The sequence below is a fragment of the Gymnoscopelus braueri genome (genome assembly GCF_963280865.1).
Source record: "Gymnoscopelus braueri genome assembly, chromosome: 10".
Taxonomy (NCBI): Eukaryota; Metazoa; Chordata; class Actinopteri; order Myctophiformes; family Myctophidae; genus Gymnoscopelus; species Gymnoscopelus braueri.
The window spans coordinates 44231844-44248120 of record NC_137611.1 but is presented as its reverse complement, the minus strand read 5'-3'; the positions used below and the strand labels follow the sequence as shown (position 1 = coordinate 44248120).

Below are 16277 nucleotides of genomic sequence, written 5' to 3'. Positions count from 1 at the left end.
TGAAAATGTGTGCAAATCTTTGAATATATATATTATTTTAATGCTAACATTTTTTACTCAAATCTTTGCTTCTGGGGGTCCCTGGAATTAAATATTTTGAGATGGGAGTCGGTGGCCAAATACATATCATTTTGGGGGTCCTTGACATGAAAAAGATTGAGCACCACTGATATAGAAACATACGTTTCTTTTCAGAATACTGTTGGGATTTAGGAGACATTTGTAGAATCGGCCTAAGGTCTTAATGGGTTAATTACAAGTCACACACCCCAACTGCTTCTCTGACAAAAACAATCACTGGTCTCAATGTAGTTGATGAAAGAGATGTCTGCATAGAACCTAAAGAAGTCGCCAAACTCTCTTTTTTCTTCCAAAACAGAGAAAAGTATTGCTTTGGAATGAGGTCCTTAAAATGCTAGATTGATGCCATTACAGCAGCTATGGGTGAACTTGATCTACTATCCATGTATTGGTATACGCAATAGCGTATAGCGCTACATATGTACAAAGAGCCATCAAATATATAAAACCCCTGTTAGATAAATGCATGGAATAGCTACTATAGCAATACGTTGTACTCAGGTAAATACTAGTACACAAGCCATCAGATACAGCTTAATGATATAATAGTGGTAGATCCATATACAAGTTTGGTTTCGACTAGACTTATTCAGATTACGTGTATCTATAGCTCAAGGTACACACAGATTTATGCAATGACGTAATCTGCTTGGCGTACATATTTCTGTCATTTCATTTTTAGCACACAGGAGCAGAGCACTGACCACAGTGGCTGACCAGGAAATATGGTTTAGAAAAAAATCAAGATAGTCTTTGCCTTTGAATTAGTTTGTCTCTTACTGTGGGCAGATACATTTACGCGGCATACTGTGAAATATGAGCTTACTTTTAGAGTTTAAAAAGCCAGGTAGCTGATAACCTATTCTAGTTACAATAGATCAATAAGCTTCTACTGATTTGCGTTATACTGTATGTCTTCAGCATAATGTGTAAACACAGGCCTTACCTTCTGCTGCTGTTGTGCAGTGATTTGAATGTTTATAGTAATGTACCTAGGGCTGGGCAATATATAGATATTATATTGATATTGTGATATGAGACTAGATATCATCTGGGATTTTGGACATCGTAATATTGTGATATGGCATAAGTCTTTTCCTAGTTATAATCACTTGAGTCTTATTTTATAATGAAATAAAAAGGTTTCATGTTATCGTCGTCACAATAGTGATAAGATATTTGGTCAAAATCAAGATGATATTTTATTTAGTTCATATCGCCCAGCCCTATAACATTAAACCACTGAATAACCATCAGAAAAGAACCTCAAATTTTTACATGAAAGAGTTTAAGAACCAAGCTTGCTAAGCTTGAAGAGGCAAGCATAAGCTAACAGTATGAATATAGGCTAAACATAGATACACATGAATAACCATGGGTTACTGTCTGACCAGGTCTCTTGAGAATGAGACATCTGGTGTCAATGAGATTACCTCTATGAATAAAAGTAAAATAAATAAATAAAAAAACCAGCAAATGTCATAATTTAACCAGCCTGTCCACCTGTTGAATTACATACAATGTTTAAGAATGAATACGTTTGTGGGGCTAACAGGCATAAAGGCCTGATAGCGTCACAGTATATCCAGTGTGTATCTATGGATTAACTGTATTAATTACTGGCCTTTCCTTCTTGAAAATAGGTGGTGCTAAAGGTGATTTGCATAATTCATAATCAGGGCTTTATAAGAAAAATGTCATTATTATGTTGTGGACAAAAACAGATGTCATTTTCTCAATTGTATGTCTTGAAATACAATCAAATAAAGGTTGTGTGTCCATTAGTATGTTTATTTATTTCTTATTGTTTGTGTGTGTGTGTGTGTGTGGGGGGGGCTGGACTGGACTGGCTAAGGCTTATTCTGCATTCACACTGCTAGCAAACATTACTTCATTTGCAGTATATATTGGCCATTTAACTATTTTTTTAAATTTAGAGTGACTGAAAATTATACAGGTGCAGCCCTAGAGTCCACCCGGAACAGCTTTATGCCATTTTGGGGCAAGAAAAAAAATATTAGTGCAAGAATAGTCTGGCAGCTTTGTACACTATTCTGAATCATTAACCTACAGTATATGATTAAAACACTACTAAGTGCATTAAAACAGAAAACAAGTTGTATCGTGGCATAAGGGTGGCACTGGAGGAAATGTCAAAGGCTCACAAGAATTCAGGCTAACAGAAGAATTACATTTGAGGATTTGGCCTAAGGGTGGCACACTAGAGCAAAGGCCATGCAGTCATTAAAATCGGTAACCTCAGTAGAGCTTGAACATGCTCAGCAAATTCCATGAAAATCTCGCAAGTAGTTTCCAAGATATGTGAATCTCTTTGTGATGGAATAAAGACAGCATTAACAGGAAAGAAAAACAGACATACCTTTTAGAGAGTAATTGTTTTAATTAGAAAACTGTTTTACATCTCTATCGTGTAGGAGGTCTTTTCCTAAGTTGCTTCTGGGACTGGTGAGATCAAACAGGGAGAAGGTGTAGAAAATGGCTAGGATGTGTGTGAGGGCTTCTTAGTGCAGCGGTTCGCAACCTTTTTAAATGGAAGCCCCCCCCAGTTTGATATATTAGCCCACGGACCCCATTTGATATGATTTCTTATCTCTGGGACTGCGATCTAGTTACTGTAAAATCCTTGTTAATTTAACTCTGAAAGTGAACAAATGCAACCAAACTATTTAGCTGGACGACCCCGGACTTTGAAGACCAGGGCCTTAGTGCATTGTTTCTCAAATGGGGGTACATGTACCCCAAGGGGTTAGAGTTACTACAGAGGATATGTCATGAGAGAAGGTGGTACGAATGTATTCTACTGCTATGTTTAAAGATACAACGGTGACATACTTTAAGTGAACCAGCTGAGCTTTAAAGTGTTAACCCAGTTAGACCTGAGGCCGATTCTAAAAAGGCCTTCCAAATGCCTTCGAAAATATTTAAGCTTCCCGAATTGAAGCAAAACTTATTTGCGCATTATTTGAACATATTGACATCAAAACTGGACTTACTGAAATGTCATGGCCACAATTTAAAATAAATCTGCTCAAGAATTGCAACACTCCATTTCTTTGTGATGCTATATTCTTCAAAACGTGGGTTATAATCAATCATTCATTCATCTCTTGCAGTTTTCTAAGCTAAACGAAAGAAAACCGTTTGGGGTCGTTTGTCCCAGTCTTCACGTATTTGATCAATCCAGTCGTTGTAGTTGGACACCTTGGTGTAGATGCCCAGCTTGTCTTTCTTGCCGCAGCCCTCGCCCCACGACACCAGGCCGACCAGGAACCACGTGTCTCTGTACAAAGTGACCATGGGGCCGCCGCTGTCCCCTTTGCAGGCGTCCACAGCCTGGCCGAGGATGCCGGCGCACAGCACGTTGTCGGTGATGTTGTGGGTCATCGCGCTGGCGCACGTGCTGTGGTCGACCAGCGGGACCTTGATGACGTTGAGCGCCGAGTTGAACTTCCCGGTATCCTCGCCTTCCTCGCCCCAGCCGGTCACCACAGTGACCGTGCCGTTGAGGTGGAGCACGCGCTCGGCCATGCTGCGGCTCGGGAGGCACGCGGGGACGATGAAGTTGGAGAGCGGGGCGGGGGTGGCGAGGCGGAGCAAGGCGATGTCGTTGTCCACCTTGATGCTGCTCATAGTGTAGTTGGGATGCTTGAAGATGCCGTTCTGATCGACCGCCAAGGTTTCCTCCGTTCCCTCAATCTTAAAGCGCTCGTAGTCACCTGCAGTAGTGATGGGTTTAAAAGCACGAGGAGACATTATTATAGTCTTGCGTAGCCAAAATATCAGAGATTTCTGCTTATCGATATGATGGGGAGCTCTAAGTTCAATGTATGGGCTATAGAACGGCAGAGAAAATCTCCACTGACCCTGACTAAACTAAACTAGAAAACCCGCTTTAAAGGCTAATCAAAACTAAACTGACATTTTTAACAAAAAAACCCCCAAAATTATTAAACTTGAATAACCCTGCTCCACAGGGAGTCCAGCATTCAGCGAAGCGCTGAGCCAGACGTCATCACCAGCTTGTCCAGCCTCGGCAGCATCCCTGTCAGTCACGCTGCCTCCCCAGCAGACTGCAGCATAAAATAAGACACTTGCGACAACCGGTTGATTGGTAAAACACCTGCACCATCTGACAGCACACATCAAAGGACCTGAGCCGCCCTCAGCAGGAAAAGGAGCGTTGACAGCATCACCGCCAATCAGCCTGATTACAGACAACGATGAGCCGGTCTACACAGCAGTGGTTCTCAACCTTTTTGGCTGGTGACCCCCAAAATAGACTTGACCAGGTCACGCGATCCCCGTCCTTCACGACTCACCGATCGAACCATATACACGCACTGAACAAAGTGCGCTTCGCGGTGCGCACACAATACAAATTTTATGGCTGTTAATGTACATTTTCTTAAAGGGGTAGCTATTACACACGAACCATGCGTCAGAGATGACAATGCACACCTCTTATCCCGCAGCTCCAGTATAGCCAGTGGCCCACATTCCTCCTCTATAAAAAACTCCACCAGTTTATCAAACCCGAGTCTACACCAATGTTTCTCATCGTCAGAGCAGAGGACCACCAGAGGGGTCCAAATGGACATCATGGACCTGTAACTTCCATGGAACCAAACCATTCCAAATGATTCTATTTGGGTCGATTTGTGCTCTCTCAGAGTTAAATTAACACTTGTACAGTGTAGTTTGGGGTCCCAGAGATAAAATATATGGTCAGTGGGGATAACTGGGGGTCCTTGAGAATGAAAAACGGTTCCTCTCTGGTGTACAGAGAGGAAGTGAAACCCCTGACCATCGTGGTGCCAGGTTCCACCAGGGTTCACATCAGCAAGAACCTAGGCTGGTCACACCACACGCCCACCAGACAACAGCTCTCCTTCCTCCGCAGACTGAAGCGGTTCATCATGGACTCAACTTCTATGTGTACCAAGGCATAGAGTACTGTGTATTGAATACTGTATATACAGGTGTGTAAACCTTACAGGCAGGTACTGTATGTACACCTCACAGAGCACACCGTCTGTACCGAGGAGTTGTTATGTGTTAACTGTGATCAGCACAGGGCTAGAGAGGTAAAGTGTACGATGCTTTGACCTTTGACCTCTCTGTAAAAAATATAAAAAATAAAAGATAATAGTAGTGTAACCGTGGCAGCAGTGTCAGCAGAGGACAAACCACAAGAATAGGGAAGTTGCCTGAAAAGAGGCACTGACTTGCAAGGAAGGCAGCAGAAAACAGGAAACCACAGGTACTGTAGGATGTGAGCCTTCCAAAATAAGTGACAAGACAAAATGTAAGGTTAATATCACTCCTCTATGACAGACAGAGTTTGGGAATTAATGTGAAGTTACATCAATCAATATGAATTCTTATTTGTGTCTAGTAAATGCTTCTATTTGACTATCATGATATAGTCCGTCAGCAAGTTGGAGCGAGTATCTCACGCCATATGCTTGAAGGAGTAGTTCACCCAAACAATTACCTATTTTCTATCAATTACACACCCCATGAAGCCTTGAATTCATGGACAACCACACGTCACACCCACACCCACACCCACACCCACACCCACACACACACACACACACACACACACACACACACAGTCATGTACTACTGTATGTAAGTGGCTACAACATCTATAAAGTAGCACTTGATTGATGTAGAATCCCAAGCAGAAAACAGATGCTATTTATTGTATGCAAATTAAAAGTGTGCTCCTAATTATTTCACGTGCCAGAGTGACTGGTTAATCTACCTAGTTTCCAAGCCAAAGAGGAAATCTACACCATTGTTGGCTGACGGGTGTTATTTGTATGATATCCCAGTTGCTAAATTATGTTTTTTCTTTACCTTTTTAACCATGCAATGTCTTTTTTATCAACTTAGAGAGATAGAACAGATAGAATACTTTAATTACAAATATAGCCAACATGCAAAAGCATCAACATGGAAATGTCACAAAAAAGCTGAAGCTTGTTTCCATTGTGGCACATTTGCACACCTAAATCTCTGCTGTCCGGCAGAAACCAGCTAACTCCAAAATGTTCATTTTTCAGGAAATGAAAAAAAAAAGTGGAATTAGGAGGTTTTGTTCATCATTGATAAGAACAGCTGAATGGACCTCCAAGCTCACAATGAGTCAAAGGGGGTGGAGCCTGGAGTCAGCAAAACCAGCCAACTCCGGTGGAATTTAGCACAATTTTTTTCTTACCAACACAGACGTAAAGGGTGTTCAATGATTTATGGGGAAAAAATGCAAAAGCGTAAAAAATGAGTTAGCTGGTATCTGCCGGACAGCAACGAATAAAGCATATATTATTAATTATATTACATCACACTTCTGTAGTTTTTGACCTGAACAGGAAAACAAAAATCTAGGCCTATAGGGATTCATTCCCTTATTGAAATTATACACCTATCCTCTGTGTGGATGCAAGTAAAGCATTTGCGACTGTATACTCATTGGTACTCAAAGTGGGGTCCGGGGACCCCCACAGTTCCTTGGGGGTGTTCCAGGGGGTCCAGCAAAAGTAGTTAACATAGCATCACAATCATTTTTACCTTTTTATCCATTTATGTTGGCTGTTGAAAAATAGCAGATCTACAAGCTCACAGCGTGACACTTTGTGCCGTGCTGCGAGCTTGTACATCTGCTATTTTTTAAATATTAGAAAAATATCGAAAATGTTTAGGACATTTTTAATATTTTTTATACAGCTCCACGGTCACTGCTATCATTCGCTGATCCTTCTTTTTCTAGCAGCCATTGATCACGACTGGCCACTAGCATCATCCTCACTTATATGATAGTTGCTCCACTCTCCTATAGGGCTTTATAATAGGCTGCACTTGAGCTCTACAAAATATAAATAGACATAAATGTACTCGTAAATAATGATGCACAACATATTATTTTTGATACAAACAATGCAGGTTACTTTCTAATAATATCAATGCATTGATTTATATCCAAAAACATTGCTGCAGATGAAGCATTTTCAAGAGCAAACTGTAGCAGCAATAGTATAAATTGTGTCATGCATGACTTCCAATTTAGTGGACAGATGGTCATCATGATTTCCTCCCAACACAAAATCAATACTTGCAAGGGTCTCCTACTTTAGAAGGAATCCATATTCCTGAGCTGTTGGGCTTGTTTACATTTCTGTCAGCCATCTTGGATATTGACAAGATTATTTTGCAGTTACAACGGCTGGCCAGTGTGTAGCAGACAGTGTATAGGGTGATGCTTTAGAGTCCACTGTGGTGGCTCATATATGCAACTCTGCCAAACCTATTCTTATAAAAGAAAATGACATTTTAATAGCTGTCCACTGTAGTGACCAGTATGCGTGAAAGGGGGTTACATGTCGGCTTTCCGACATGTCGCCTTTCCGACGGTTACTAACCCTATACCTAACCCTAACCCTAACCCTAACCGCACGCGATCAATTTGGGGGTCCTTGGCATGAAACACTTTGAGAAACCCTGGAGTAAAGAAACGTATAGCTCACCCAGTCGCACTTTGAAACGGAGGCTCTTCTCCAGACAGTGAGCTGCAGTCAGAACCCAGTTCTCATCTATCAGAACGCCTCCACAGTGGAACCTGCCTCTGGCATTCAGTAACAGAGCCTATTAAAACACACACACACACGCACACACACTATATAATATGCTCACATGATGACGAGTACCGAGGCAACAGGTTCTTTTTTAATAAAGTGACATACTGTGAAGTTAGGTTTTACCTGCCAAGGGCTCTCCCCCTTCTTGCCCACCTCCCCTCCCACCATCCAGGGAAGCAGGCCTTCCACTGGCCCGTCGTATGACGTCCTGCTGATCAGAAGCTGACCACATGAGGATCTTCCTGTACAGGAGATACAGACAGAAAGAGGGTGGCCACTTCAACTTGCCAACTCTCCGGAAGGAATATACTGTAACTGAAGCTTTGCAAGTGACTTTAAACCTGCATCTCTCTACTGGCCATGGGGATGACTAGACTGGTTGCTAAAAAACATAAAGTCAGATTTAGTCTAAGGAAATTATCCCCCAAACACAATTGGCCCGTGTTTGGGGGAGGGAAGCCGGGCGGGGAAGGTGTTATTTGTCACTGCACGTACAGTACTCCTGGGACGGCACCTGTCAGCGGGGAGTATCGAGCAGGAGGAGGGCGACGAAGGCTCTACGTCCTCCCGGTGCTGGCTCCTCACTAGCAGGTGAGGAGCCAGTGGGTTAAAACAGCAGTGGCAAGCACTCTAAATGTAATCAGTCGAGGCCTGCATCCGTATTCTGGTGAGCTTATAGATCGGCAATTTTTGGTGAAGAGATTTGGGCGTAAATGGAAAAAAGTTCATGTACTGTAACTCAGATCCGTTTGACTACTGATAGAGGGTTTAAGTGGTTAAAAAAGAAAGAAAGACATTTAAGGCAATTGTCTCACCAATAGGGGCACAGGTTTTGCCATTGTCGTCGAGTCGGTAACCTTTGATGCAGTTGCAGGTGCGTCGGTGGCTGCCCTCGATCTCTGTACAGTCATGGTCGCAGTCACCGTTGTTAACAGAGCAGTTAGCGGTCATGCTGGCTGAGGAACACAGACAATACATTTTGGAAACCTTGTAGCCTATACCGTCCAAAACTGTTATTTCCCAGAAAAAGGTCCAATGGACCCAACATAGTTATTATTTAGTCACAAGCTCTTGAAAATACTTTTCATTGATTCAATATTTATAAAAACCCACAGACACACTTAAAGGGGAACGAAACCCCAGGCTGATTTTGTAGTTTGTTTTCCAGTTCAGGTTAAAAACTACAGCAGATTAAAAACATGGCAGACTGGTTAAGCAACACAGCTGCACCAAACAAATACATTTCACAGGTGTGTCCAGTGGCAAGGGCATGCCAATGTGTAAGCATGCTAGACAGTGCACACCTACAATCTCACACACCCATTATTAATTGGATTAGCTGCAGCTGTGTTGCTTATGTCACTGTATACTATTAGTGCAGTGATTCTTTTTTTTTTACCCTGCTGTAGTTTTTAACCTGAAGTGGAAAACAAAAAACTTCAAAATCAGCCTATATGGTTCCATGTTTCTTAAACCACTTAGAGTGTTTGTTTTTTGTTTTGTTTTTTTTATGGAAAAAATTGCAAAACGATCTACAGTTCCGACGCATTGTCAGATCTGATCATGAAGGCATTGATTTACAAAAACAAAACAAAAAAAAACAGACACTCATATATGTTACACACACGCACGCACACGCACGCGCACGCGCACACGCACACGCACACGCACACGCACACGCACACGCACACACACACACACACACACACACACAGACACACACTGTGATCATGGGACATGTGTGACCTGTGTGACACCGGCGCGGAACTAAGTATAAATCAGGCATAACTCCAACCCCAACCTCTAAAAACCTTATCCTAAACTATAACCCCCAACCTGGATCTTTTCCTAATTGTAGGCGTAACTCAAAAAAATATTTTGAATTTTCTATTACACTTGTGGGGACATTTGGCCCTCACAAGTGTAGTAAATGCAATGCTACTCACGCTGGTCACAGTACTTCCCCTCATAACCCGGGTCACAGCTGCAGGCATAATTCTGGTATTGATCAACACAGGTCCCATGAGCACAGCTGTTTGTAAGACATTGGTTCCCATCTGAAACACAACGAGATCAATATGGTATTTTAAGTCAGTGGACTGGGTCCAACTGGTGGTCCGTGAGGGTATTGCAAGTGGGCGCCCAAATAATTCGCAAAACATTTTAATGATAATAATACATGAATATCATTTTTTTTAATGTTTTTTTCTTTAAAACCTTGAAGAAAAGGAATATTGTTTTCATACCAATAAATAGGATCTATACTATGTATAATTATACTATGTTAGTTTCATTGATCCAACCAGAACACAATCGATTGATTGACCATCAAAATAACCATGCTCTGAAAATGCACGCGGCCCACCATCTGACCACTTAACACGAGCCACTTAATAAGAGTTCTGCATGTTAAGTGTTCTGCATTTCAGTGTGTTTTTTCATACATACAACTTTTTCTTACCTATGTAGCGGGTCCAGAACTCCAGCTGTGGATTCAAAATGTACAGTCAGTGAATCATTTCCTCCCTTTGAAGGATATGATACCATTCACTTACCAATCTTTTTTGCACCTTATAAGTTATGGTAAATACAAACTCGTTTAACTACCCACGTAGGACCATAGTATAGGTATAATATAACTAGAGGGCGGATTGCCCCGCCCCCAGCTATCATTTCAATGAATGTGCTCAGTGGCGTTTTGAAGCACCCGGAAGTAAGAATAGGAACCAATATGGAACCAATACGAACCAATGGAATCGCTCGTGCAGTAGCATTTAAGTGCATTCTCAGATTTGACCACCAGGCTTGGCCGCTTCAACGTTCTACCGTAGTTCTGGGGGCTTGCCTAGGACCCCAAAAGGATAATGAAACCAGAAAAACTGGTTCCTCATATGGCCCCCTTTCCACCAAAAGAACTTTGGTTCTAGAACTGGTTCCGTTGGATCAGTTGGATCCTTGGAACCGTGGTGCTTTTACGGAACTGGCTGTGAACCAGGTTGCGTTTCCACCAGTTTTAAGCACCAGTTTTAGGTGAATAGTTGAACGGTTAGAGAGCCCGCCTGAGGAGCAGGAGTCTTCAATGGACCCTTCGCTAAGCCTCACCCACTCCACTCTGTGACTGGTGGTGCGAAGTTAGTCACACCCAGGCCTGGCAGCGCCTGGCAATCTCTGCTTCTCACCCATTTACTTGCATGTTAAATGATGGCTTTTCCCCTTAAAAATAATCAATCATTTCAGGAGCAAGAGCTTCAAAATCTCTTCTAAATCTAGTCAACAAGGCCTGCAGTAGGCTATGCACTGGACAAATGTGCATGACATTTTTTCAATAAACTAAAAACATGGGAAATGTTAGAGGGAGTAATAGCCATGGATACGCGACGGTCGACTGTCACGACCGTCATGGATGAACTTCAACCTGGTGTTTGCACTTTCTCCATTTATGGCCCGTACATCTACATAAATGTTCATATTTCAAATATAAAGTGCTTATCCCATGGCCACGGATGTTACAATTATGTACGGGCTCTCAGAAGTACCCGTATCATCCGTATTGTTCAATAAAAAGTATTTTAATCTGATCGGTGGCCATTTTCTCCATTTGCTTTCAACTGAGTGACCATATCGGTTGGTAGGTGAATTGCACTCTGATACATTATGAGAAAATGGCCACTGATCGGATTAAAATGCTTTTTATTGAACAATACAGAATATACGGGTACTTTTGAGAGTCCTGTGCATAATTGTAACATCCGTGGCCATGGGTTGCGGGCGAAATAACATTGACAGCTGTGGCAGCCAGGTGATGAAAGCTTGCCAGACCTATGCCAGGCTAACAACGGTTGCTAAGCTGGCATTGGACAATTGATTTTGGGGTGGGGTTTAGCGAAGGGTCCATTGCCCCAGGTTCGATTCCAGGCCTGGAAAAGGGGCCTCAGACAGGGTACTCATTATGTCCCGATGAGGAAAAGGGTCATTTTGAAGGGAATAAAAATGTCTGGTTGGGGGTTGGGGTCAAGGGTAGGAGTAGGAGTAGGCATTTGGGGGTTAGTTGTCAAAAGTCGTCAAAAACATGTTTTTATGTGGAATGGTTATTGTGGAAAAATATACTAGTGAAAGATGATCAAAAATAACGTATAAAAAAAAAAAAGTAGAGTAGACAATAATACATTTTTACCCCTTTTTCTCCCCAATTTAGTCGTTATGCCAATCGATTCCTCCCCACACACATTTATGTGTTGCCACTGCTGTCGTATCCTACTGACTCACCTGCCAGTGAGGAGCCCCCACCAGGAGGACGTAGAGAGCCTTCATCCTACTCCTCCCGCCCAACACTTCCTGCTGACAGGTGCCGCCCCAGCCCGTAGGAGTACGTGCAATGACCAATATCACCCTCCCCTGAACACGGGCCAATTGTGTTCGTGTAGATGCTCGACAAAACCGGATGCACCACGGTGGATTTGAACCCACAAACTCCGTGGTGGTGGGTAGTGACTTTACCACTACGCCACCCGAGCGCCATTAATCAAAAATAACTTTCTAATGACTTCAATAAAAGTGAGACAGTGAAAGCCTGGTAGGTCTTACTGTGGCCTCCCTGGTCTGGAAGATCTCCCTGGCTTCCTCGAAGTCACAGATCTCCTCATTACACTCCCGCTCCTGGTTCCCCGGTTTGAGCTCCTCCAGGAAGGAGTTGGCCCGCTTGGCCCTCAGCAGCGCGTGGGCCTCCGGTCGACTGGAGAACACTGGACACAGCCAGGAAGAAACAGTAACAAAGTACATTTACTTGAGTACTGTACATTTTCTACTGTATCTGTGCTTTACTTGAGTGTTTGTATTTGTGGATACCTAACCCTCACTACATTTCAAAGGCAAATACTGTACTTTTGACTCCACTACACTTCTAGGAACGGAAAAAGGACATTATGAATGAATTACTTAAAAGCCCTAGCTATAGACCGCCGAAGTCTGACGTCATTTACACATCCTTTGTTTGTCTACCTGGTTCGCAGTTTTCCACCCCCGTTCTGAATCCCATAGACGTATTTAATATCGCGTCAAATAAGAACTGTGTTCCAAAAATAAACAAATGACCCCGGCGGGTTGACTCTTATGGATATGAAGCATCAACTGACGGTGAGAAAACGCTAATGTTACTTCCGCCGAATTAGTTACATTTTCGCCAGAAACAGACTGTATCAAATATAAGTGACTGACTATCATAAACGATAAAGAACCTCCTCCCTGACAATAACGCCGACACGCGGTGTTTATTTTTGGACCACAATTCTTATATGAGACGATTCTAAGATGACCCAATGTTATTCTCCATAGAGAAATTACTTCCGCAAACCTGGGGATGAACGAGTCACGTCAGGACTTCGGTGCTCTATTTCAAATATAGTGAAAATAGCAGATTGACCAGCTCACAACCCTCACATTTCAAGGAGTTATTATTTGTCACCGTCTTATTTCGCTGCTTGTACCTGTATAAGTCAGTGACAAATTAAAACTTCTTGAATCATGAAACGCGTCTTAATTTAGAAAAAAAGTAAATTATTTTGATGTTGGCATTTTGATTGTGTCAATATGTGACACGTTGTGAGCTTGTGGATCTGCCATTTTCACTATTTTGAAACTTTTTATGTTGAAAAATAAATACAATTTGTTGATTAGTTTTGACAATAATAATGACGTAAAAATGCCCCCAAGAGGAGAGCCAGGACCCCAGTTTGGGTGAAACGCTGTGTCAAGGCATTAGGAGCTAAAGCAAAGAAAGGCCTTATATGAAACCCATGCAACAATGGGTTTCTGCATGGGTTTCTGCTTCCAGTTATGATTGTGAACCACTCATGTATTTACCTCAGTGATTCTCAAACGTTTTAATTTCAAAGACCCCCAGTTTGATATGAATTAGGTCACAGACCCCTGTTTTAATCTCTTGGACACCAATGTAAAATCCTCGGTGTTGATTGTCTCCGCCAGAGGTGGAGAGTATGTTTTCGTTCTGTCCCGCTGTGTGTCCCCCCCCCCTAGCCAAGCTAACATTGGTCAAGCTTCACGTGACACGTGACAATATGTTGTCACCAATGCTTTTGATTGGCTAGCGAGACGTATGACGAAATAAAATCCTATAAATAGGTGTGTCACTTCAAAAAGCCATTTATGTTTTTTGAGGTGAGGTAAGACAGGATCAATCAGTCTTGATAGTACCTTCCAGTACAAATCACCCGTCCGTCCGTGCGTGTGTGTGTGCCTCTGAGAACACCTAACATTGGTCAAGTTTCACGTGACATCACAATATGTAATATAAATATATAAATAGCTTAGACAGGAACAGTACTTTCCAGTTCAAACAGAGATCACAGCTGAGATCACACAATGAAACTAACTCCCATTACGCAAACTGAAGAAGCAGCAAATCATCGTCTGAAACCTGATGAAGAAGCAAAGGCGCAGAAGGCCAAAGCTAAGAAACGGAGACAAAGAACACTAAACAGAGACAAAGAATCCCTAAATGACAAAAAACGAAGACGATATAATTGCTATGATATAGTAACATGTTCTATTTTAAGTAAGAATTAGAACATTCCCAGAAAACTATGGTTAAAGATAGGGTAAGTGATTTCATTTGATTAAAATAGCAAGGGTCTGCTGGCGGAGACTTGTGCTCCGAGGAGCACATTTTCTAGTTTAACTCTGTGAGCGTACAAATGGAACATACATGTATGATAATATGTTCCAAAACTCTGTGACTCTCTCAGAGTTCCCAATCCGTAAGGGTCCATTTGGACCCCTGGTGGTCCCTGGACCCGACGTCTAGAAACGGTGACTCACCTGACACGCTGCTAACAGACGTCCAGCACAGAAGCAGCACCACTGATGCACAGAGGACGAAGCCAGCCATGACATCAATCAAACCTGGCAGCCAGTGTGTCCGAGAAAAAGGCATTAGGCAATCACATTTCTCTTCTCCGTGTTTATATTTACCAGGTGTTTACAGTAAAGATGATTCATGGCTACATCTACAGTGAATCTGTTCCAGAAGGAGTAAGAGCATTTTCCGGCAGAATTTCTGTCAGCATAGTTTTACTGAGGTTAGGGTTAGGTTTAGGCATGGTTGTTACTGAGGTTAGGGTTAGGTTTAGGCATGGTTTTACTAAGGTTAGGGTTATGTTTAGGCATGGTTGTTACTGAGGTTAGGGTTAGGTTTAGGCATGTTTAGCAGCTGCCAGGCTGCTCTGCAAAGAGACAGACACATCATCATCCACGACACCTATTCATCATTGGCTGTCCTGACTGTCCTTCACTCCTTTAAGCCAATGGGGACACTTCCCCATTTAAGCCAATGGGGAGACGGCCCGTCCTCCGCAGTACCACCCCTCCCCACCGCTCCCCTCCCCTCCCCACCCCGTCCCCTCCCCTCCCTGAGGAAATCAAGGCTCCTTAGTTTCTTCAACAACAGTACGCTGCAAGTGCAATGTAGCTTCAGACTACAGAGTTAGCTTAAATGCTAGCGTCCTTCCTCAGACCTAGTTGGGCTATTAAGTTATTATTTGATATTTGGCCATGTTCACCCTGACTTTAATCTTCGCTATTGTTGGGAAGACCCGTGTGTTGTCTAAGAAGGTTGCCAACACTTATATAAAAAACATAATTAGCGTTTAGCGGCGCACATTCAATGTTGCCAGGTTTGGCAAGAAGTCAGGCTATAGAGTTAGCCTAAATGCTAGCGTGCTTCCTCAGACCTAGTTGGAATATTAAGTTATTATTTGGCCATGTTCACCGTTACTTTAATGATCGCTATTGTTAGGAAGACCTGTGTGGTGTCTAAAATGTTGCCACCACTTAGATAACAATCACACACACATGCTGATAAGCCGCACACACACACGCACACGCGCGCGCGCACGCACGCACGCACGCACGCACACACACACACACACACACACACACACACACACACACACACACACACACACACACACACACACACACACACACACAAAATATAGCATGCAGCTGCTAATAATATGACTGTCAAGTCATATTTATTCTTGTTTTTACTGAGGTTAGGGTTAGGTTTAGGCATGGTTTTACTGAGGTAAGGGTTAGGTTTAGGCATTTTTTTACTGAGGTTAGGGATAGGGTTAGGTGTAGGCATGGTTTTTACTGAGGTTAGGGTTAGGGTTAGGTTTAGGTTTAGGCATGGTTTTACTGAGGTTGGGTTAGGTTTATGCATGGTTTTACTGAGGTTAGGGTTAGGTTTAGGCATGGTTTTACTGAGGTTGGGTTAGGTTTAGGCATAGTTTTACTTAGGTTAGGGTTAGGTTTAGGCATGGTTTTACTGAGGTTGGGTTAGGGTTAGGTTTAGGCATGGACCATGGTTTTACTGAGGTTGGGTTAAGTTTAGGCTTGGTTTTACTGAGGTTAGGGTTAGGTTTAGGCATGGACCATGGTTTTACTGAGGTTAAGGTTAGGGTTAGGTTTACGCATTGTTTTACTGATCCTCTGATGATCTATAAAGGAGATCTCAAT

At 42.6% G+C, this 16277-nt stretch overlaps 1 protein-coding gene across 1 annotated transcript; it reads right to left on the bottom strand.

Annotated features, from left to right (window-relative positions):
• Window positions 1–3219: 3219 nt before the first annotated feature.
• On the bottom strand, window positions 3220–14646 carry proca (protein C (inactivator of coagulation factors Va and VIIIa), a; the record flags this gene model as incomplete). The annotated part of the gene is made up of 8 exons (XM_080439922.1): window positions 3220–3818; window positions 7632–7749; window positions 7866–7984; window positions 8558–8698; window positions 9689–9799; window positions 10204–10228; window positions 12327–12484; window positions 14577–14646. The coding sequence occupies 8 exons, from the start codon at window positions 14644–14646 to the stop codon at window positions 3220–3222; spliced, it is 1341 nt and encodes a 446-aa protein (XP_080296048.1).
• Between the last annotated feature and the right edge of the window lie 1631 nt (window positions 14647–16277).